Source organism: Fundulus heteroclitus, chromosome 23 (genome assembly GCF_011125445.2).
Source record: "Fundulus heteroclitus isolate FHET01 chromosome 23, MU-UCD_Fhet_4.1, whole genome shotgun sequence".
Classification (NCBI taxonomy): Eukaryota; Metazoa; Chordata; class Actinopteri; order Cyprinodontiformes; family Fundulidae; genus Fundulus; species Fundulus heteroclitus.
This window is the reverse complement of record NC_046383.1, coordinates 18160788-18185053: the sequence shown is the minus strand read 5'-3', so window position 1 is coordinate 18185053 and position 24266 is coordinate 18160788. Positions and strand designations below refer to the sequence as shown.

Below are 24266 nucleotides of genomic sequence, written 5' to 3'. Positions count from 1 at the left end.
CAGGATAATTAAGGTTTATTGATAATTATTTGGTATGTATACTGATAACTTAAATTTATTTTTATTTTTTAAGTGTTTTTTGATAAAATGCTGGGAGACATTTTGCTTGAGTTTTGGTTTGTTCTCTTTTTGGTCTTTTCTTTTTTTGCTTGACCTCTTGCAGCTTCAGAACCACATAAAACTGCCAGGGAGGTTTTCAAAGGCCCTGAGGTTGTCAGTGGCAAGACTTTATGTTCTTAGTTGTAGCTGTTGTTGCAATGTGGGAGGTTTACTCATGTTGATCAAGGTGTATTTGAAGTTGTTTGCCTTCTCTTCTTTTCTTTTCTGAAATGTGAGAAATTGCAGTTCTCTGCCAAGTATAAATGATAACAATTAATCAAAACAACCCAAAATAAAATGAGATGGATTTATTTTTCAGTACAGCAAGAGCAAATATACAGAGGAAGGGGAAGAAAGTGGGTCAAGTTTAGCGCTTAAAGCATGATGAAATATTGGAGTTTTAAAAAGGAGTGGATTTTACTCTAGTCCTCCTCGCAACCCTTTTTCTTTTATCCTCTGTAGAATTATCAAAAGAGAAATTAGAGAACATTTGCCGTTTCTTTTAAAAGAGCCTAAATGCTGCCCGTGTGTGGTCTGTGAGATCCATTTTCTGATGCACAGAGAACACTGAATTTCATTTTTGTTTACTGTAGGGCTAAAATGTTTCTGAATGTTTCTAAATGGACTCTTTTTGGCATTTTAGTGGCTGTCTTTTACTTTCCCTCTTTATCTCCCCTGTCCTTCATCTCGGACATTTATTGCATGTGCTTTTCCTGTCCATTATATAGACAAGCGTAATAACCATAAGAGGCTTCAAGGCAACATCATTTTCAAAGAGAGCTTTTAGTGATCAAATTTTTGTGTTCCCTCACGGGTGAATTCAGTTGTACATCCAACACGTGTAAGACGAGAAGGTGCAAGGGGAGGTTTTCTGCAATGTGTTGTATTGACCTTTCCTTTAAAGGACATAGAGTAGCAGTCAGCACAAGACCTGATGGCACCTCTGTCCTCACCACCATGTGTTGCTGTAAGGGCACATTTTGGCATGGGCCGGTGAATCCCAGATGTGACAGCAGGCCTGATCATCAATTATTATCCCTCAGTGGATCAAAATGAGTATATTTGCTCATTGAAACATACCCGGTGCTGTCCCATGGCAGCTTAGCCATGGCTTAGTGCACCTCCAGCCCCCCATCCACCATGCCCTCTGCTCCTGTAAAGCTCAGGAACACCAGCCAGAGTCCTTACGGCAATGCCGGGACATGCCTCAAGACAACATCTGTTTCCCTTTGGTGACCTGCCGAGTTAAGCCAATTGCAGAATCAAGGGCACAGTCACAGAGGGCCCTGATTTTATCATAACAAAGACATTGCTTCCACAAGTGCCTGAAACTAGCTTCAGGAAATGTTTCAGTCTATTTTCTGCGAAGACTATTAATTCTCTCTGTGTCTAGTACTGTCTTTTGTTATCCGGTATCTTTTTGTTCATCTATTAGCAATTAATTTAAAGCATATATCAAGGAAGAATATCCAGGGAATCAAGAAATATATCTTTTGTAACTGTATCACGCTACTGTTGCCTACCTTAAAATAAATAGCACTCAAGTGTTGCCATTAAATTCATTTGACACTGTAGCATACACAATGTCTTCACATCTAGTTTCGAACAAGATGTCAAAATTCTGTCGGTCACTGATCGGTAAAGCAGTGGTGTCACTCGAGCAACTCCATTAGAAGAATCAGACCGGTAGTTTACTTGCAATGACTGAGAGCATTCAGAGCTTTGAATAAAAACAAGGAGGTGCAGACATTTCTGTGTTTGGCGGCTGATGAGGAAATACAGAGGAAGCTTTACGCAGAAATCTGAAACAAAATATGTATCCAGAAAGGTGTGCAAGTTTATGGTCACCCACAGCTAACAGCCAAAAACAAAGCAATCCTTAAAACTGCCTAAAAAGTTAAAGTGATTATCAGACGACCAAGGACCACAATGGCAGGATTCCATGATAATGAGGGTTTTGAAACTTTAAGCACCTTTTATATAACTCATTCTATCGACAGGGATAAAATGCTAACTTAAACTTTCTTACTTATAATTATGTGGACCAAATCATAATAAAGCAAAATAAATTCATCCAACTATTGATCTGAGCTTTTTTCTTTTAGCGTTTCATTTGTCACTAAGTAGCAAGAACAATTATTAAAAAAAATATTTTTAAAAAGCTGGCAACAAGAACATTTTTATATCTTCACACAACTGTGAAGTTCAGTCCAATAAGGTGTCCAAACCCTCCTCTACTTCGAACTGGTAGCTAGATTTAACAATCCAATGGTCACTGTTTTTCTCACATGCACACATGCACTGAAAGTCGGGTCTTGTTGTTCCACAGCTGGTTGCAGTTTGTTGCACGGGAAGTTGAACATTTGTTCAGACATCCTGAAGGTCTGCAACTAAAAAAATTGCAACAGGACGCTCGTCCCCTTTGGTTTAATTATCATCTTGCCACTCACAGCCCTTTCGTGCTCTGTTTTTTTTATTTTGAATCAGATAAAAAGCCATAGACTGAGCACAGGGAATTTTATGTCCTCCATTTTTGAGTTGTGTTTGTGTTCTATATACATCATGTTATGTTACTCTTCGGATTCTGGATGGAAAAGGGCAAATTGAGGTGCTCATTGATTTCTTTAAGCATTGGACTGTAAGCATAAAAGGGCCAGACAGTCATTAAGTATGGAAAAGAAGAATGAATGAGACGATGATATTATGGCAAAAGATAACTTAGTCTGTCCTGAATAAGGAAAGCTGACATGCTCCATCTGAATACACACCCCAGCGACCAATAGATCTGATTTCTACATTAAAGCTTTAACCAGAGCTTATACCTGAGTCAATGACAGCTCTATTCACAAACAATATTTTAATCTCTATCTCTTGTCTATATTTTGACCAAGTAAATATGTCTGGTATAAAAGTGATCTAAGCTTAGACATCAAAGTTAACATTTGTTAGTACCAGAAAGAATCTGTGGATTATGCAAAAAATTCCAGAAAGAATTAACCACAAATTAAAGATGGCTTCATTCTAAATCTGAATCAGTATTATAAAATCATTTAAATATTTTTTTTTACTTGTGATGTTGTAATAATATCAATGTGTTCAAAATAAGGATACATACAAAAATGGTAAATTTAACTAGATATATACAAATCTATACCACTGATGGACTGAAATATACATTTTAATCTAGGTTTAGTTAAACAATCAAAGTGCACAGGATGTGTACTAATAGCAAGATCTGCCGCCCAGGCAGATCACAATGGAGTCTAATATGAATTGTAAATAATAAAACATTAATTGCAACAATAGTAAAAACTTAATGCATGTCAAATAGTCGTGAACTATATTATATGTACAAATTCAGACAACTTGCTAAATGGTTCAGTTAGATCAACACTGCTCTATCTTTTCTTTATGTTTCTCAGCAAAAACAAGTTTACTTTTAGATCTCTTCTGAACATCTAAAACCAAAACTTTCCAATTTTAACCAAAAATATAAATCAAATAGATATCAACCAACAATTAGGGCATTGTTTAGATGTATTATTGACAAATGTATCTTTATGTGTCACTGCAACAGAGATTCCAATAGAAAATGTTCTATGCATTTAACCCATGCCTTTTTAGGGAGCTGTGGGGTACCAGTGTGCAGCACCCTAGGAGCATTCTGGGGCTAGGGGGTCTTGCTCAGGGACCCATTGTCACATTTTGTGTTTTCAGGATGCAAGGGCTCTGCTCAAAGCCCTGGGCCAAAACTAGCCTCATAAATAAGAGAAACGGAAACTTCAAAAACGTGACGGGCCTTAATCTTCAAGTAAATGTGTTTAATTTTTTCAGATTTACAACCACAGTTAAATGGGTTTTCATCACCAACTTAAAGTAAAATACATGACTAGAAACTGCTTCAAAGCAAATTAAGGAAGTTTGCTGCTTTTTTCAAAGATGATACACAGACAAAAAGTGTGTTATAATATCTTAAAATATTGCATCAATATCATTTTCCCCCAAACCTGTGGAAACATGGTTTTGTTAGTCTTATTCCCTTGCCCTTTCATGGGGAAATCTGTAAAAATTTAGCTCTTACGTGTGTTCTGAATCAGTCAGCATAAGGGTGCCTCAGTATGACAGTTGTTTGACACATTAAATCCATCGGGGACTCTGGTTGAATGAAATCAGGACAAATCAATGCAATCTGCAGGTGCCTTTGTGGAAATGGGGACAGAGGGACACACTGTACCCACAAATATATATATATGTATGTATATATATATATATATATATATATATTTGCCTTACTTCTGCCTGTATACAATTGCTGACAGCTGACTGGCCTCACAAATGCTACATTGCCTTGAGGTCCCCACAGGTGCCTCACAAAGAGGTGGGGCATAAGTGCAGGAAACAACACACACCATAGCAAGTGTGCTGAATACACGGCCCTCTTGTCAGCGAGGGCAAAACAACAAGCAGGTTTGGATGTTTAGTGTCAAGCCCCTCAAAATCCCCTTTTCATTTTCTGATAAGCCAAATGTCCTGGAGGACCTGCCGTACCTGAGGATCCACTCATTCACCGTTTCCCATCTGAAAACCCTCATTCACTTCCTTCTCTATTGCTTTCCCCACTCCTTGTCCTTTGTCTCAACGCACTCTCACTCCATTTGTCAGCATTACCAAACCGTGAGTGGTCTCTGACGTGAACTATTTGTCCACGAATACCCAATTTATCAAACAGTCAGTGTATACATTGATCGGGTCGAGATAGGGTCCCATACAGCTCAACGGGGGGAGATCCCATACATGCTTGTGCATTCTGCACCTGTATTAGATGTCAGCGGTAGCTCAGGATGCAAATTAAAAACAAACTGTAACTTGCATGCGTTACCATATGTCAAACATTGAGAAAATGCCAGCAAATGCCTCAGAATTTAGGTTTTTGTTTGCCTATCTGTGTTCCATTTTTCTTGCACCTTTATACAGTTCATCCGACAAGAATAATTTCAATGCGGAAGTATATTTTGAACATGCATAAAGTAAAAGATGAATACATGAAATTTAGACAGATGGCATCATAGGAGAAACTGTCTGTGTTTTTACTTCAGATACACTGACACTTTCACTGTGAAGGGACTCGTGTCAACACTGCACACTAGTATTGAAATACAAGTCAGAACAAAGCAGTGGTAAAACATGTAGTCCCTCACATAGGGAGGGAATGCACAAGTCCATAGTTGTGAACTACAGAGAAAATAAGACATGGTTAGTTTATGTAAATATGAATCTGAGAAGTGTGGCATTTGTATTCGGTCGTCATAGGAGAACACTTTGTAGAATCCCATTTTGCCGTAATTACAGTTAAACTATTTTGGAGTATATCACTTGCAGCTTTTTATTTTTTTGGCCAGTTGTTGGGCAGAATATCTGTGAATAAATTATTTTCTTGTATGTATTTATAGCTTGTATTTAAATCTTAGAGCACGGTGTTGCCATCGCCATGTTTCAGTTTAACTGTTGGGTGTTATGGTTGATGTATGTTGTTAGTTTTTTTGCCCCCAAAGCATTTTGCATATCAAAAAGATAGATTTTGGGTTAATTAGGTTACTTTTAAAGACAGTTGGTGATGCTACATTTTATTTAGCAACATCAAAGTAAAGGGGGGCTGAATACAAATGCATACCAAACTTCTGATTTTTATTTAGCAAAAACATTTGAAAACCTTGATTTCTTCTGTTTCCACTTCACAAGTATGGACTATTTTGTGTTGTACAGTCACATACAACCAAATAAGATACAAGGTTGAAACATGACCCTAATGTGTATGAATACTTTTTCAGTGCACAGTATTGATCACATCATCTAACTAAGTTTCATCCGTCAATGTGCTTGTAACAATCAGTTTCCTCTGACACATCCAATACCGATGCTCTTTTTGTACAAAGATGCCTAAAATGGTCATATCTATTTTGCCTCCCAGGTCAATAACATTAAAGGCTGAGAGAGGAGGTGAAAATGCAACCCCTGAGAAGCCATGGTCTGCTCAACCTTCAGGAGACATATTGATGCACTGTTATTTAGGTCAATAAGTCCTTCTGAGCAGAAGCCATCCTTATCCTTGAAAGCAACTGTATGTGAAAAATGAGAAAGGGATGAAACCATGCATTCTAAAGTATGGATGGTTTGAGTTCTAGGAGGGAAGAAAAGGAGGGATGAGTGAGGAGAAAGGAAAAAGGAGAAGTGGTACACTTTTTCTAAGCCCATTTCGACCCCACTAATGCAGTTCTAAACAATAAACCATACTAATGGGTATATTGAAATATGACACCTCCCAAACCGGAGCGTAATGGACTTTATTAAAATACAACAGAGGCCTACCTCCAATATCATGTCAGGATTTACTCGCAAACATCACATTTAAAATTAGGAACGCATGTATCTGGACACAGTCTACAGAGCTGAAATTGAATATATAAATTCAGAGTATACCTTGCTGTGAGAGCTTGGATTGAGGAATAGAAAAAGCTTCACCGCAGGCCAGTGTGCTGATGCCTTCCTAAGCTCTGAGCCCAACAATGAACACGATTGGGATTTTTGCGGAGGCTATCTATAACAAAAGTCTTTCAATAAAACATTACATCATCTATATTTGATAGCTTCCCTCGTCCTCCTCCTGCTTCCGAAGGAGTGGAAGTTTCTGCTATGTAAACCAAGTGCATTGCAACATCAGAATGGGATTTGATAGGATTTAAGAAATGTTGGGAGCTCTGCACACATCTGTGGGGAAGGATTCCTCTGAGATTTAAAGCTCGGGGAAAGTATTATTTGGACAGCTTTGACCAGCGCTTTGAGGCATTATTCAATGGCAGCAACTGAAAATATTCACTATGTAACCTCAAGCATCTAATGAAGCATTTTTTTTAAAGGTTCGTTTCAGGTCCAGCGTTGGGGTTTTAAATTATGTAACTGAGATCGAATCAGATATATTCGAGGACTGATACAACTCATCTCGTTCGCTGTCTCTCATCACTTATTTTATGAGGTTTAATATTCTGTCCAGGCCATTTCAGTTTAAGAATCACAGAGTCAGTGAATGGAACAAAGTGAATTGCTGGCTGGGGCCCTTTGAGGCTTTATCCTTGTTTGAAGCCTCTCTCCAGCACTGCAGAGTTCAGAATACATTGTTCCAAGATGCGATCAAAGTTGGCAGCTATTGATCCCTTTTCAAGCCAGACACAAGACTTACTGAACATGTTAACAACTTTGAGATGAGTATTTTAATTGTGCAGGTCCATAAGAAAAACTCAAGGTACAGTGCAGCTGAATGCATTTAAAGTTGAACCTTTGGGTGTTTAAGCAAGGCGTTGCAGTGAATGTTACTGTGTTCAACATGGACTAAACCTTTTAATATCTCTGTTGGGCTTGTCCTGCTGAGATCTGGATTTATTGCACTGGAAAGACGCCCTCTCAACTTCAGTCGTCTTCAGTAAGGTAGCAAAGACAATGTCCTAATTCCAAAAAAGGAGCTTCTAAAATGACACTTTTTAAGGGTTCGATGGAGGTTAGAGAGAGATTTCCGCGAACTGAGTTGACTCCTCCAGATCAATGGCTCGTCTCTTTCTCTCTCACTCTCTCACTTTAAGACAGCTGGTGTGGCATTTGAACCAGATAAAACAAGGCTTCCCCTCCACCTCACCTCTGAGAACAGTGCACTTCCCACCAAATCCCAGTCGGTTGAGAAGGATACAGATGAGTCCATTGAAATCCTTTCTAACCCTAGTGATCAAACAAAAAATAAATAAATAAATTAAAAAAGGGGGAGGGGAATCCAAAATAATCTCGAATAGAGAGGTCCAAACTGAGTAGGTAAATACATTACACATATAGCTCCGCCATATGCCCTTCGGGGGCAGCATTAAACACCAACAGCTTTTTTGAGGCAGAAGGCACACATACTTTTACTTATTTATATCAAAGAGAGAATATTAGTCTGGGAGCAAATCGGTGCCTATGATGTGGAAATACAAAAATTATCTTGAGAAGTTACTATGTAGATTGTCAGATAAGCGTAACAAAAGGAAGAGTTTTAATTCCAGCTTCACGTGAATGCCTGAATTAAATATCCACACCACTGGAAGAATAAATCTGATATCGTGATAACATGCGGCGTCATGGTGTGAAACAAATAAAAATAACTTTCTCAAATCCTTCAAACGCTCGCAATGTACCCCTAAGCAAGGTGCTTCACTGTTTAATTACTGTAGTAAAGCTGTTCATTCTTCAGCTGTAGATGATGTGAACGCCTGGCAAAAGAACAAGGTTGAACTGGCACTCACTGTGAGGCATTCTCATTGAAGAGAAAGCTAACCTCACATGAACAAAGGTTTGGGGGAAAAAAAAAGCTTAAAAGTCCTATAGCTGTTCATCATATTTCTAACCTGTGGTCAGCCAATTAGCTGGCTCTTGCTGCATTACTGGACTTCTGACTCTGACAAGGGTCCTCCTCTTCTTGCATGTCAGCTTAGTCCTCCCCCCGGTCGCTGATGACATTGTAACACTAATTACGGCTAATTGTTCTATGCTGAATGGATTTGGTCACATTGCAAATGATATGCCATTGGTCAGTGTCACAATGTTTCCCCAGAAAAATTCAGCGGGGAATGGAAATTTGCACAAATGAATGTAATTAAGAAGCACATTCATTACATCTAATTGCACATGAGAACCCTCAAAGTGAAACTGAGATTGGACTCATATGAATAATTAATATAGCCAACTGTACTGAATACTGTAACATTTTTCTTATTGTACAATCATGTGCTAAGCTAATTGTATGAATGACAATATGCATACTTTTCTTTTTCTGTAGGCAGCATATAACTTTATTGACTCCTCTATAAGAAAGGCCTCTGTACTAGATGACTGCATCAACAGCATTACAATTCAGTGGGGGGTCAGTAATTGTTGAAATGCTTTTTAATGTTGCTTTGAGGACTTAGGCAATATCTAAGAAGTGGTGGGACAGGTGGTTGTCTCAGTATTTAGTACATGGGACCAGAGTGCATGTTATAGCTATTGAGGGATCACCCTTGTCACCATCCCTGGATAAGCTTAGTGTAGGTTTGGACAGGAGAATCTAATTAAACATTACATTCCAAAGGACCAGTAAGATCTTTACCTACTTGTAGTTGCTAATGTAGTCATGGGACTGGGTTGTTCAGGCAACTGGGTTGTTTTGTTGCTCTGGAGAGGGCTTAGCCGGAAAAAGGTTGATTGCTTCCTCTAGGTCGGGAGCTAATTTTTGCCTTAAGCAGAGGAGCTGTTCTATGTTGTTGTCTTGCTCATGAGTTATACTGAGATGGTGCAGGAGATGTACAGATGAGTTGGAGCCTTTTCTGCAGTCGTGTAGATAGTGCTCCGGTCGTGGTAAGGACCAAAAACTGAAGCTCTCATATTACTGGTGTCTTTATATTCCAACCCGTATCTATTGTCATGGGATTTTAATCATGACTGTAAGAACAAGATCCTGAATAAAGGTGGCTAAAATGTGCTTACTACTTAGTGTGACTGGGCTCAGTTGTAGGTCAACCGGAGTCAGCTCCTCTGCACGGAAAGGTGTGAGTTGCGATCATCTAGTCATCTAGGGTTCCCCAACGTTCCCCCTGGATGCCTCCCTTTTTACTTTATCCAGGTACATCCCACTGGGAATAGACCTTTAGGCGAATTTAGAACAAGCTGGCGGGACTGTATTTCTTCTCTGAAAGAGCTCAAAGGTAATGCTGAGGATTGGGATGTCTGGGTTTCTCGCGTAGTGCTGTCACCACTATGACCCAGTTTTGAATAAACAATAGACAGCTGAACTTTAATCATAGATTAAGGTTAGAAATAGGAAATAGAAATGCTGTATAGATTCTAATACTAAAGAAGTCTCAACAGCTCATCACCATTGATCGAGTAAAACTTTGACAAATCCTAAAAAGCGCAGTTGTATATCAGCTTACTGAAAACTCCATATTGGAGCCTTTATGAATAGTCTGGACCTCAGAAGCCAAAGATTTGAGAAGGTAACCCCAGAATGACAAATTCAGTAATCCTCTAATCAGATTATTTGTCCTGGTAAAAGAAATTCTATGCTTTGCACAAACAAGTGCCAAATTTAAAATATTATCTGAATAAAAATTATTTACAAACCTCTGATCACAATCGGAAAGTTGATCAACTTGTACCTTTTTGTCAAGTTTTTAGATTTACAATGTATCACGGACAACATTTAAAACTTTAATCTTATTACACTTGCGGTATTTAAAAAGGACTGGCTTATTTTAATAGCAGATTAGATCTCAGACAGACAAGGTGGTCATTTGAAAGCCATATGCTACAGATTAAGATACGGCGCTAGGGTGCATGGCTTTTCTCATGTGCCTTTGGGAGACTAATGCCCCACATCAGAACTGCTTTTAGCGAGCTGCTTGTAAGTGGGCGAAAAGCACAAGCTCCTAAATCCCCAAAACTCAGACAACAGGAGAAAGAAATAAGTGTATTACAAATCATCAACACAGAAAAAAATGTGTATTGTTAGAAAAATGTGGGGGATTTAGACTTAGGGATTTGCTCCCACTTTGGTGGACTTTGTCTCAAGGCTTAAAAGTGGTTGTTGTTTTCCACATGATGATTTGTATCAATTTTTTTTAATGCGTTGAATGCGAAAATTGCTGGCATAACATCAATTGTGCAGCAAAAATATATAAAAAAAATTATAAGAAGGAATTTACACCAAATGTAGCTTTACGGATGGCAAGAAGCCATGTGGTCACTGTAAAGACAAATATCAACATGTCCACAGATGGAAAATGCTTTAGTTTAACTGGGTCAAGCATTATGTTCTAGTATCCAAACAGTGTCATTTGCAATGCTGGAAAATAACCAATCCAGTAAAATTGCTTGAGGAGAAAAATAAACCATATGAGTCATGTTCTAAAATAAATGCACTGTAAACAAAAGCAATATTGTATGGTATGTGAGGGAGGTCATATACCAATAAGCAGTATGCATGACTTTTTTTGTGTGTCTTTATAGTATAAAGCTGCACATTTCCCAGAAAGGTCAGATTCTACGTAACAGCGTTTAAATGATTTGAAAATTTAATGCCGTAAAAGGCTGTCGAAGAATGTGAGTAGACTGGATGCAAATTGTGCTAATCTACGTGTCAGGACAGAGATGGAGCAATCAAACGCTTCGAAACAAAATGTGACAAGAAAAGGCGACGGCACAAGAGTGATGGCAGGGTGGCGAAGTAAGCCTGGAGGGGGAGGCAAGAGCCCATAAAATGAACAGCCACCCTGCTCATAAATAATAGAAACATAAAATGTCATACGAACTTTATATCAAGAGAAGGTGGTCTAATAAAGATGCAGGTTTAAAGAGGAGTCGAGAAATTCATTGTCATAAGAAAGCCACATGGCTTGCCTTTGGCACAGATAATTATTCAGTACGAGTTGACATTCAGATCTAAGCTCTACCTTTACAAAACAATACACCTTGTGACTCCAGAAACTCCATCCTCCTACCACTCTTTGCTTTAATATTGCGACAGTATTTCTTTCAGTTCACTTTCCACCCTCCCTTTGCCATTTTCCCTCTTTTTCCCCTCTTCTAGTTCTTCCTGCTTTACAAATTGAGACAATATGATAAGAAATTGCAGCCGCCATGCCATTCTGGTGCTCATTGATAAAACCATATCTAATCCATCTTAGCCCCCCTTCTGTCACCAAACGCACTCATCTCCGAGACCGTCAATGCACATGAGAGCTGTCTCCGCTTTGAACTGAGCAGAGCAGTCAAGAGTTTATCTGACTTAACTTGTGCAAGATGAAAACGGAGCTTGGTGAGTCAGATGACTTTGTCTCGAAACGATGTAAAAAATGTCAGAGTAAGCACGGTATTCAGTTGCATTTGAGGGCTTGACTGAAATCCACATGCATTGTAAATATAGCAAAAATCATGTAGTGTCTGAATTTCAAGGGTGATTGCAAATGTGTGTATTTATTTTCTGAATGCTGTGATGCCTTGATGAATTAAACAAAAGTACGATTAAACAAATCTCCTCATACCTTTTAAATGCTATTCCTAAATATGATCAGCCCTTGTCTGCTTCGACAAGCTTTTAACACTTTATCTGTGAGAACTACATTGACATTTGTAGAATCTCTACGATAAAAGAGGATTAACAGGAGCTTTGTGGTCTAATAACTAAAAATAGCTGTTCTGATATCCAATTACTGACATTAGACTCCGGCATTGCACTCACTTTATGGCGCTTCTTAGTAAGGCGATTTTTGAAAATACAGAAGCATTTATCACATTAGCGCTGCTCCCTACCTAAAAACTAATGCACTTCAGCAAACACTACCCCAGGGGAAAAAGTGGATAATAAGTGTATATTTGAGTAGCTTTATGAAGTATTGCATGTTTATGTCTCTGAATACTAATGAAATGTTGAATGATTGCATCTGCATGTAAAAGAATCCCATACATGAATCACTGCCTGCGAATGCATAAAAGAGAACAGCTTGGGAAGAAGTGGTTTGATCTAAAGGATGTATAGGTGTTTGTTCTCTGCACAGGTAGAGGTGCATTAAAAACATGGGGTGTGAATTCAATTAAAAAATGCTCTTCCTAAAGGGGCGAAAAACTGAATTGGGAAAGCCTCTGTAAGAAAATGATGAGAAGGGCCACACTGACACCCCAGCCTTGGAAATGCCAGGCCAGCTGCTCGGGAGGAAGCAGGGCCTATCGTCTCACTTACATCAGTGACACAGTGACTGCACTGCATGTGGGTGTATGCAAAGCTATGTGTTTTTCCCTCTGCCCTGTGTATTTTTTTTTTTCGGCCACAAAGAGAAAAAAAAAAATATTTGACAGGTAATTCAGAGTCATGTTGAAGGCAATCCTGGCAATTACACACAGAGGGCCACAGAAGGAGCAAAGGCGCGTGCAGATCTGAGCCTCTGTCCTGTCTGCAGCAGGTAATGCAAGGTAACCTGAAGAAAATAAAATCTGATTCACCAGGACAGGAATATCCATCTTGAATGGGGAACAGAGGAGGTGGCACTCAGAATAACCTTGTTCATTCCATGGTGAGGCAAAAATATTTCCAGCAATATCGCTGCTGCTGATAAAAAGGCTTTGGATCTCTAATGCCAATGGTGGAAAATTTCCTCTTTCCTCCCCTCTAGCAAGTTTCTTGAACGGGGATAAAAAAGAGAAAGTATTGTATATGCATGAGGAAGAAGTTGATGCTTTTTATGGGGAACATCGCTGGGCAGTAAGCCATGCAGTGACAGCTGTCTGGTGAATCATTTACGAAAATCTCAGCAACAAAGTTCCCACCTCAGGGGTACAATTCACAGCATTCATTACACAGCCGAGCTCTCAACATTTACAGAAATCAGTCCTACAAAATTTATTTTCTTTAATAACTGTAGCTTGGTGCTAATTAACCCATTTATTTGTGTATCTAAAATGAATGAGGTAGTTTTTGGTTCCTTTTCAAGAAAAACTGTGAAATAGGGCACACAGCACATTAGTGTAGTCTGAAAATGAGAAACATTTCTATCACTGTAGAATAATTCAGTCCATGTTGCGCTACTCTACAGTATAGCTATATTTTGCATTTCACACGTTCCTCAATCTGAAGTGGTCATACTTCAAAGAAAGCACTAAAAATGTTATCGTGTGGGCTTTCAAAAACAGAATGTGGGTTTCATTATTATCAAATTTTGTTTTGAGAACTATCTTTCTGTGCAGCTGAGGTTTGACCATCGTATCATATAGACAAGTGCTGTTCAAACTTCCTCAAACACAAAAATAGCCCTTTAATTTAGCACCGAATCACATGATGCACAGCAGATTACAACTTCAAAATGATCAGCCAGCTGTGGTGTACAGCAATATTTCCTTACAGGGCTCACACTGTGCACACCACAGGGAAAAGTGCATCTGCATTGGGCAGACATGCAAAGGATTAACAGTACAACCTGTATATCAATACAAAACCCAAAAGGTCCAAAACAGACAGACAGCTTTTCATTTTGCCTCGTGGCTCCCCCCTCGCAGTGTGTCGCCCTTGGCAGAAAGTTATATAGCCCACATGAAAAACTGCATCTGGTCTGAACACCGAAGGAGCACTATCCAAAATGTGCAGCTGGTATGTTTTAGGTTTTTGACAAGAACTGTCTGCTTGTAAAGTCATTGCAAGGCTGTTTTGTCACAATTACATTGAATATTAATGCTGTCTAGAAACACAGATGGTCATTTTGAAATCAAACGGTCAGCCTTTGAAATCAAAAAAAGAATAATAAAAGCAGAAAACAGTGTTGAGCTTTCGGTCTCAACACAGAAAAATGTCACTACTCACTGGATTCAGGGTCTGAGTTTCCGTCTCCCTCAGTGCGGCTGTTGGGTGACGTTTGCTCATAGTACTCCTCTTGGGGGAAGCTCAGGGGTAGAGGCTGGGTGGCACTGGCTGTGCTGCTGGGATCCGCGTCCCCCAGCCCGCTGTCGCTGCAACTTTCCTGGGAACCATCTGGAAGATGGAAGGTCACACGGCGCTGGGTCTGTGCAAGATAAAACAGACAACAAGTGTGTTTGGAGAGAAAAGCAAAGGATGCAAGGAAAAAGGGTATCAAAGAGGACTCACAGTCATGTATTTCTGGTTAGTGATTAATGTGGTAAAGCTGAAACAGTACAGAGACTTATGCTAGATGTTTTCTCAAATATCCCAAGTCTTTATTCCAGATTTGATGTTAATGATCGCTTCTGGTAATTTTTCCTCTTTTCTCTTTTAGAAGTTTGGTCGTTTTTTACTCTTAAACAAATCTATGTTATGTGTGTTTAATAATTGTTGGGTACAAAAAGAAGCTGCTTGCGACATGACATTTTGAGGTTACCATGTATAAATTTGTGCCTACTGTGCATTGACAGCTGATTGTTTAAAGTAATTTCCTTCAATCATTATCTGCCTGTCATATTTGATGATAATCAAATGGCCCAAACAAGAAACAGAAACAACCAATGGAAATAGGGTATAATGTTAAATCTTCATAAAATAACATACAATTAATTTGAAATTGGAGAATTAAGGAGTTTTATTGTTATTTTTTTCACAAGTCTTTAAAAGCCTTAACTGTCAAATGAAGAAAACTCATACACAAGGGTTAAGTACAGGAATACAGAATGAATGTATGTGGGTGTGAAAGGGAGCTACACAAAGGGGTACAGTTTGGTGAAGAAGCAAATTGACCTGAGCTGTAGAAAAGCTTTGGTTGCAGCTGGTTAAGTTCCAGGCCTGGCATCCCAAGGTAGACTTAAGCCCCTATTACACCAGCTCGGGTTGGCCGGGCTCTATTCGGCTCTACCCGCTTGTGAGCATTACCGCAACAGTTTATTTAAACTGTGAGGTTCTACACTTAAAGTTCTTATCGTTCTCACTGTGGCTGTAGCAAAGACTTCCTCATAAAGCCCAAAATTTTAACTCCTTAAGGCAAACTTTGGAGCAGACCTCACAGTCTAGAGAGGAAGTCCTTCTAAAAGGGGATTTTTTCAGCAATAATCCAACACACTGCTCAAACTGAAAGATATTTCAGAACTGTAGGAATTCTTCTCTTCATACATTAACCTATTTCTATCACTTTCAACATGCCAGTGAAAATTCTCAGTTATCCGGGTCATCGCAACAGCAAAGAGGCTTAAGTCCAAGGCAACTAGACTTCCGCTCATTTCTATCTGAAAAGTTTCGACACCTACCCAGGAGTCTTTGTCCCTTCTGGTGGTTCCCTCTTGAGCAACCTGCAGTTGGTGAGCTGCTGTTTTTAAGGATATGGAGACCCATCCTCCTAGGCATATTCTCAGTGAGATGCAAATCAATGACCCACCCCGTGGTGGGGAATTAGCTATATAGTTTTTTGGCTTATTGCTACAAAATTTGGCAATAGTTTACTGAAATTCTGTAGCAGTTGGATATCTCTATGGAATATGTTACATCTAGGAGTTATATGATTATGCGACGCCATTATTTGACATGTCCAAACAACAAATGTCTGGCAGCCTGGCTTAACTGGCCTAATATTAAATATCCTCTGGTATCAGTTGCACAGGAAGGCATTGCTGGAATATGTATTCATCTTTATGCACTCCTGTGCTGCCCCTCGGCTGCGGAACACTCTGCCTCCACATCCGAGGGCTCCACAGACTGAGACATGCTTTAAAACAGGCTTGAAAACCTTTCTTCTTACCCAATGCATTTAACGATCGCTTTTTAAATGTTTTTTTTTCACCCAGTTTCTATTTTTTTGCCATCATTGGACCCACTACATTTACTGGTGTATTGTATCTGCATTTTGTTGTCTGCTGTTTTTATTATATTGATTGCTTTATTGAGTGTAGCACTTTCAGATTTTCTGTAAATGTAAAGTGCATTATAAATAAAATGTATTATTGATTTTATTATTATTTCTGAAACACAAGACAGACACAGAAAGTGTGATGGGGTTTTAAATACTAGTGATAGCTGCTCACTTTAAGTGCACATACCACTAAATTACAGGTACATTGGGTACATCTAAATGTATGTTTTCATTTCTTTATGTCTACATATTTTTACTGATAACTGTTTTAAATAATTTTCCAATACCTACAGTACAAAGTCAGAGCTATCCATTCCATGTGTGCATTTAAACATGCTGGCCATATCAACTGCATTTTTGTCTAAGAAAGCACATTCCATTGGAGAACGTATAAACAATATAGTGGGCTTTTTTTCTCTTATAAAAGGGTTTAAATGGAAACCTCACAGCAAGATCTACCAAGCTTAAAAAGAGGGAGATATCTCCTCTGGCGAGGAACATTGTTGTTCAATATTTCAAAATGTAATATCTGAAAGCGTCGAGCACTGCAGTCAAAATTCCGCTCACCTCCGTTTCACTACGGAGTAGAAAGAAACAACAGAGGAAGCTTATCTCAAAACAATGCCGCATTATTCCAAAACTATCTGCATGTTTTTATCACTGGAGCTAGGTGAGAGAAACAATGGTGTTCTGTTTTGTCTTCTCTCCCTCTGTGCGTATATGTGTGCGTATGTGTGTGTGAAAAGAACATCTAGAAAGCCCCAGTGTCTCTCTAAACCAATGTAATTATCAATTCAAAGTGTAACCCTTGACCCCAGTTGCTGCTATGTTGACTTTGTCGTGTTTCTTTTGAAAAAAACCTGACCGGCTCATTTACTGGTCACCAGAGGGAAACATAACTGTTTCAGGATATGCAGAGCGTGTTGATGAAAAAGCATTCCACACAGCTAATTCCTTAGTTCTCAGAGACACATTCCTCACACTTCCACAAACATAGAAGACTAACATTATCGTGAGCGGTAGCAGCTATTCTTGTTGATGGGTACATTTAGAATGTATTAAGTGCCTAAATGTATTAAGAGTATCATGATTAACACCACATCCATCATCGTCACCTGCTTCCAACGCTGAAATATGACCAAACTTTATCTTGTCATTAGAGGCACTAATTGAGAGAAATTGAGAGAGCGACCTCATAACCCAGAACTGCTTCTGGTCTGTTGAGTCTATTGAATTACTTTCCAGCTAATAAAGTAACTGCAAGACTTATAATTGAGGACCTCTCTGATACTCTTCCTGAGAATAGATGGGATGTGTGTTAACAGGTTGAACCATGTCCTAATTTTTTTTTTCCCGCTCACCCAATTTAGGCACAAAGGAGGTAAAAAAAAAAAAAAAAAACATGTGTATAGGCTGAGACTTTGATTTCTAAAAGTTTCCAGGATCACATGAGTGTGTGCGTTTTCCTCAGAACGGTGCAGGGCTCTTTGATTTCTCTGGAGGCTTCATGTTGCGACCTTTCTTTGCAGGTAGAAAAGAAAACAGGTCCTGTATGATGTAACGTGTGATAACGCGTCAAGAATTCTTACATCAAATGAACCACATGGTTGGGCTCATTGATATTGTGATGAAAATTGTAGACACAAACACGGGTAAATACTTTCATAGTTATGATGGACACAGAAAACTTTGACGTTTTACCATTAGGTAAAAACTTGTCAAAAAGCATTTATTTTCCCCTGAACTTTTTCACATATTCTACCATCAGGTAACGTGTCAGGAAAATAAAAAATGGGTTTTACTTATTTATTTATTCCTACAAGAAATATCTACATTACAAATCAGTAGTATTCACCCCCCCTGAGTAAGTACTTTGCAGTGCAGTCAGCACCTTTGGTCTGACTGAGAATAAGGTGTGATTGAAGTAAGAATGTCTACATTTTAAGACTTTTTAAGTCTTGACACATATTCTAAATTAGATTGCTGTTTGGACTTGGAGCATTTCTAACGCATGAATATGCTTTGATTGAAATAATTTCTTTGTAGTTTTGGCTGTATGTTTATCATGTTGCCCTAATCTCTGGCAGTATCTCAGATCTTTTGCACCTTTTTAAAGGGTTTCCCTTCAGGATTGCACTCATCCCTGTCCATCTTCCCATTAACTGTGGCCAGCTTCTCTGTTCCTACTACAAAATGTCTCATCACAGTGCATGCACCATTTTCACCACAAGTATGTTGTGTTGTTTAGGGTGATTTGCAGTGCTAGCTTTCTGCCACACAGCGTTTCCCATTATTGCTTCATCTGACCAGAGCATCTTCTTCCATAGTTGTCGTCTCCATGGCTTGTGGCAAACTTTAAACAGTACTTTTTTTAAGGCTTTTTAACTGTGGTCATGGTCTTGCCACTCTTTTAGGTTAGATTTACCCTCACTTTTGTGCTGTTTTTCCTGGTCACCATAATTTTCCTTTTTTACTAATGTTCTCTTAGAAGCCTCCAAGGCTTTCATTCAACAGCTGTATATATACTGCGATTACATTACACACAGGTGGACTTTAATTAGTAAACTGGTGACTTTTGAAGGCTTTTTAATTTAGAGGGATCTGCGGGGGCTGACTACAAAGACACCATGTCGGTCTTTTCTGATTTTTATTTGTGAGTCGTTCTGAAAACCGTTTATCATATTCCTTTCATTTCTTTTTCTAAGTAGTGTACAGTATGTATTCACAGGCTTCCCTGATTAACATCACACAATAGAAGAGGTAAAATTCTCAATGTATGTTATGCCTTGCATATTGCATTCCTGCCTATTGCATTGAACTTTTATTCTGTGCCTTGTTCAAACTGATAAGAGGTCTTTCACAGCAAATATAGCTGGTGCGCAAATGACTATCTTAATTTTCCTCATCGCTATAGCAACACAAGCAACATACAAATCCCGAATTAAAAACATCATTAACACATGCTTCTTTGAGCTCAGGAGGACGAAATGTGCCTGTTCTCACATATTTCCCCCCTCAGCCGCCACAGTGCACTGATAAAGCATATATTGTTTCTCAATTAGAACAAAGGAGGCTGGTGAAACAGATGAGTTAAAGATTAAAATAAACTCAAGCTCTAATGAAGGACAGGCTGCCAAAAACCCAAGCAAAAAGCTTCATTTGAACACTATCAGAGAGGGTCGACTAACCTAAATCCACACAATTAGCACCCCGAGAGCTCAAGTGAGCACTTTTCAAAGCGCGTGATGTTGAAACAAGCAGCTAAATATTCTATTTACTTGATTCATCAACATCCTGAGGCTACAAATCTCTTTTTGTACAGATTTGCTGTTAAGAGAATAAGAAATAAGGGAAATAACATAGGAAAAAAGGGTGGGCGATAAAACATACTGCCTTATGAACTGACAACTCTGAAACAACATCTATACGTAGTGCTGTTCCTGTTAAGGACATTAGGGAGAAATAGTATTTTTCTTTCATCATTTGTTCAATAGAACAAAATGAAAATAATTAATGGACTCTTTAAAATGAATCTTTTTCTTGCTTTTACAAAACATTTTTGGAAATATAAATGGAGCCAGATACCTTACTGGCAAGTCGCACAGCACTGAGTGCCATGTTTACAAAAGCTTTCAAGTAGTCTAAATATCTACTTGTTCTCGGCTTTGGCAGCTGTTTCTGAAATTGCTGGTGGATGCGTGCTAAAGCATTGCCCAGCTTCCAGCAAAAGAAGGGGCCCACTACAGAGGGTTGGCAGCACCACAAGGAAAGCGCGACTCTGTCTCCACGTGATTGCAATTATTTAAAAAAAAATGCTTCAACAATGACAATCGGAATCTATTAGAACAAACAGCTGCACGTGACAATTAGGACATAATCACTTTGCGTAAAGGGAGTGTCTTCCTGTTTTTTTTGTTTTTTTTTTTCCAGGCTGCTGTTTATTCAAGCCCATTCAAGCTGACGCCAGATGTGAAGAAAAGCCTAATTTGGTTTCATGATGTGTTCAATACCAAGTCATTCAGAGCTACAATATTAATTAGGATTAAATACCATTATTGGGTCCTGAATAAATAAAACTTTTGCTCCCAGTGGTAATGATTGATGTGAATAAAACATTAAGACAAACAAAGCAGAGGAAAACAAACAGCCAGGAGTCAAGGTGAGGGTTTTGTCAAGCATGATCACTTATTTAGAGAAGCTGCCATAAATCCATAAAGCAAAGACAAGCTGCAGTAAGAGATATCAAGACCAAACAAAGCCCTTTGAGTCAGACAAAACACTGCCTTTAGAAGTATGTACACAGAGATAAAATAAACAGCAGAGATGCATGCCAATTTTCTAGCGTGTAACATGCCAGAAAATCCAACCCCCCCCTCCACCCCACCTCAAAACACCTCCAGTAACCACACAGCCAGGACAGGATTCACGGGTTACTAGATTAGGAGTCCGTTACATTGAGATAGAGGACTGGAGGCTAAGTGCCTGCCACCTTGTCCTTTTCTGGACCACAGCTCTTTGAGTTTTATTATACTACGCACTTTACCTTGACTATCACTCTCTCCAAACAGCAAAGAAGTCGGCGCGGCATGGAAAAGGACTTGGCTGACAACCACCTTACTTTGAGTGATAAACAGGGACCACTTAGAAGTGAATCAGGGGAGATTGGCTCTGCCATTTCAGATAAGGATCACCTCGCGGGCACACCTAGACCTGCATAAATCTGCTCATAGGAGATGGTGATTTGTGATATCACACATGTAGAGAGAAGAAGGGGGGGGATAAAAGCAGCAAAATGTAAAGGAATACCTCGATCCAAAGCAAAGTGTCCCCCTGCATTCTGTGATGTCAAGAATGTGCATCATCAGAATCTGCTAGCAGATGATATTTGTTGGGAGCTGAGGTTTTGCTGTTACACGTTGTTCTATTGCAGCCCAATATGTGTTAGGTTATATGCATTGGTGGGTGAGCTGATGATTTAGCGGGAACACGAGTGAAGGAGGTGATTCTGACAAGGGCGTTGAGAGATTGCTGGGTGATTTGTGACAAATCACATGAATTTTCATTAATTTATCTGCTATTGACTCATCTGCTTTGCCACTATGACAAAACTAATTGCCAAAAAGAAAAACAAGTATTTTGTATACAACTGCAGCTAGACTTTATTGACATGTACAGCTATATACTATAAGTTTGAAGCTTAAACATTAAGATAACTTATTGGATTTTTATGAACTATGAACACAGTGTACAAAACACTACAACTGTGAAGTGGAAAGAAAACACTGTCTGGTTTTCTGAATTTTTTTAACAAATAAAAACTTGGAAAATGTGGTATATATAGTTATTCAGCTCCATTGAGTGAACAATTTACAGAACCAACTTTCACAACAATTAGCTACAGTTCCTTGGGAGTAGGTCTCTCCCAGCTCGTGCACCTACAGCAAATGTATCCCCTCTTTTCTTTTACGAAAGCTAATGTTCGGTCAGAAAAGATAAAGGGGATATGTGAACAATTCTTATGTCTTCACACTGATTCTCAATTGGACTTAAGTCTGAACCTGGATTGGATAATTCTAATACATGCATTTATTTTCATCTTTCTATTGTGACTCTGGCTGTAATTCTAGAATCATTTTTTTTGTTGGAATATGAAGATTAGTCCCAGTCTTAAGTTTTAAAGGGGGCATATTGTGCTTTTTAAGGCCTTCCTTTTCATATTGAAATAAGTTAGTTATGGTCCACATAAAGCCGAACTGCAATTCCTTGGTCTGAATTCATCCTTATTTTTGCCCCACAGCCCATTCTTCCCCTCAGTTCTGGGGATGCATTTAAGGCCCCATACAGACAAAGCTGGGTTTGGACATATCCAACTAACTTCCTGGTCAGATAGGGGGTCCCATCCAGACGAAGTGGCCATAAAACCGACTACATTTGAAACCTGCTCCCAGGGTAGATAAGTCTGAAGCTGCCCCCTGCAGCGGCTTCGTCTGGATACCCCTATCCGCATAACAGGTTACAAACTGTCATGTTTGCTCATGCGAGCCTACGTAGACCTTGCCTCTCCATTATCACGTATGCGCTAACACAAACAACAACAAAGCTGGACCTCGGAGTTGAGGTTTTGTTTCACACTATTAAATTCTTTCTGGGTTTTACTTTAACATAATTTTTTCCTCCACTACATTTGTGCAGACCGCCTTGTCAATGGTCGGCACACAAACGGCTCATTTCTGTCTCCTGCTTTGGTTGTTTTTCTTTCCCCGTTCTTCTTCCTTTCTCTTCCTTCTTTACAACTGTAGAAGTGCTACCACAGCACTCACTGGTGTGGTGTATGCAACGCTTATTAGGGCTCATCCGGCTTTGTGCGGTTTCATCTTTATGCTCAAACCTGTCTGTGCAGATACAATACTCGGTTCTGTGTGGATATATTCTGAGAGCAACCTGTTTTGGTGTGATCTCTTTAAATGCAAAGGATATGACTCAAACAGAATATAAAGACAGACTAAGTTGATTTTTGCATGACATGTCCTCCTTAAGGTTGGTTCAACGATGTGTAAGTAATACAGAGTCTACAATATATGAAACAGGGAATGAAATGGAACAAAAGCGTCTGATTGTCAGATGCCACAACACAAAGAGGTTTAATGATGTTTTAAGTGTGTAGCACTGTTGAGCTGTACACGTAAAGATGTATGATGTACAGTGGCATGGATGCCAACACTGTTTGTTTCACACTTAGATGTACTATAAATTTCACAAACTTTCCAAGAAAAACTAGCGTAAGAAAAAGTTGTGTCTTTATGCAGCGGTCTTTCTGAAAGGACCTCATTTATACAATACATCTTTACAACACACAATCAATAGAGCTTGAAGTCGCATTACTACTAGGGTGACCAGATCTGAAATAACCAAACGTGGGACAATAGGATGCTTGGTGGTGAGGGACAATGCAGGACACATAACCAACACTATGCTGATGTCATACATTTTAATTTAACACGGATCGCACATTACAATAAGTTAGCTCTGCTTTGCCTGTTATTGCACAACAATGAATTATCACAAGTCACGAGTTTATACAAGGCATTGCTTAACTTTTTTAAAGTTTAATAAAACCGTTAAACTTTAGCCCTGTGACTGGCGACCTGCCGAGGATGGAACCGAAATCCTCGCCGCTCGCCCATTGACTGCTGGAAATAGTTACCAGTCCCCCCACGACCCCGTGTTACATCGAGCCGCGTTTCCCCATCAGATACGGCACAACGTAACACAAATCAACTGGCCTCAACCAGTCAGAAACTGTTCTCCAGTCTATGTTGTAGCTGCAGTTGCTTTTAATTGACGTAGTTTCCTCAATACTCTGTATGAATCAAAATCCTTGTAATTTTATTTTTTGAGCATCCCAGGTGCACAGCTGCTCATGAGGTGGGACTCTGCTGCATATGACTGATAGCTGACGCAGCTTACACTGACAATGACTGCAGCTCTGCGTTCTTTGTTTCAGAAAAGTGCATGCTGAATATTTTTTGTGACTTATCAGAATCTAATAAGCCACAATCAAATGTGGGACACTGTTTCAGTTGGTGGGACAGTGGGACAAGGCTTGAAAACGCGAGACACTCCCGCCCAATTTGAGACATCTGGTCACCCTAATTACTACCCATTGGAAAGATTATACATAAATGAGATAACATGGGATGTATGCCTCATTCTTGATGGGAGCCTTCCTCATCTCAGGCCTAAAGAAGTTTATTTTTGTTTCAAGTAAAATGTGTT

At 39.2% G+C, this 24266-nt stretch overlaps 1 protein-coding gene across 6 annotated transcripts in view; it reads right to left on the bottom strand.

Annotated features, from left to right (window-relative positions):
- pcdh11 (protocadherin 11) overlaps window positions 1-24266 on the bottom strand; it is a 202984-nt gene that overhangs the window by 65500 nt on the left and 113218 nt on the right. For all 6 annotated transcript variants that reach the window (XM_036127608.1, XM_036127610.1, XM_036127611.1 and 3 more), the window contains one exon: window positions 14504-14702. In XM_036127608.1, coding sequence (XP_035983501.1) covers window positions 14504-14702 — 199 coding nt within the window. The remainder of the gene's footprint in view (window positions 1-14503; window positions 14703-24266) is intronic.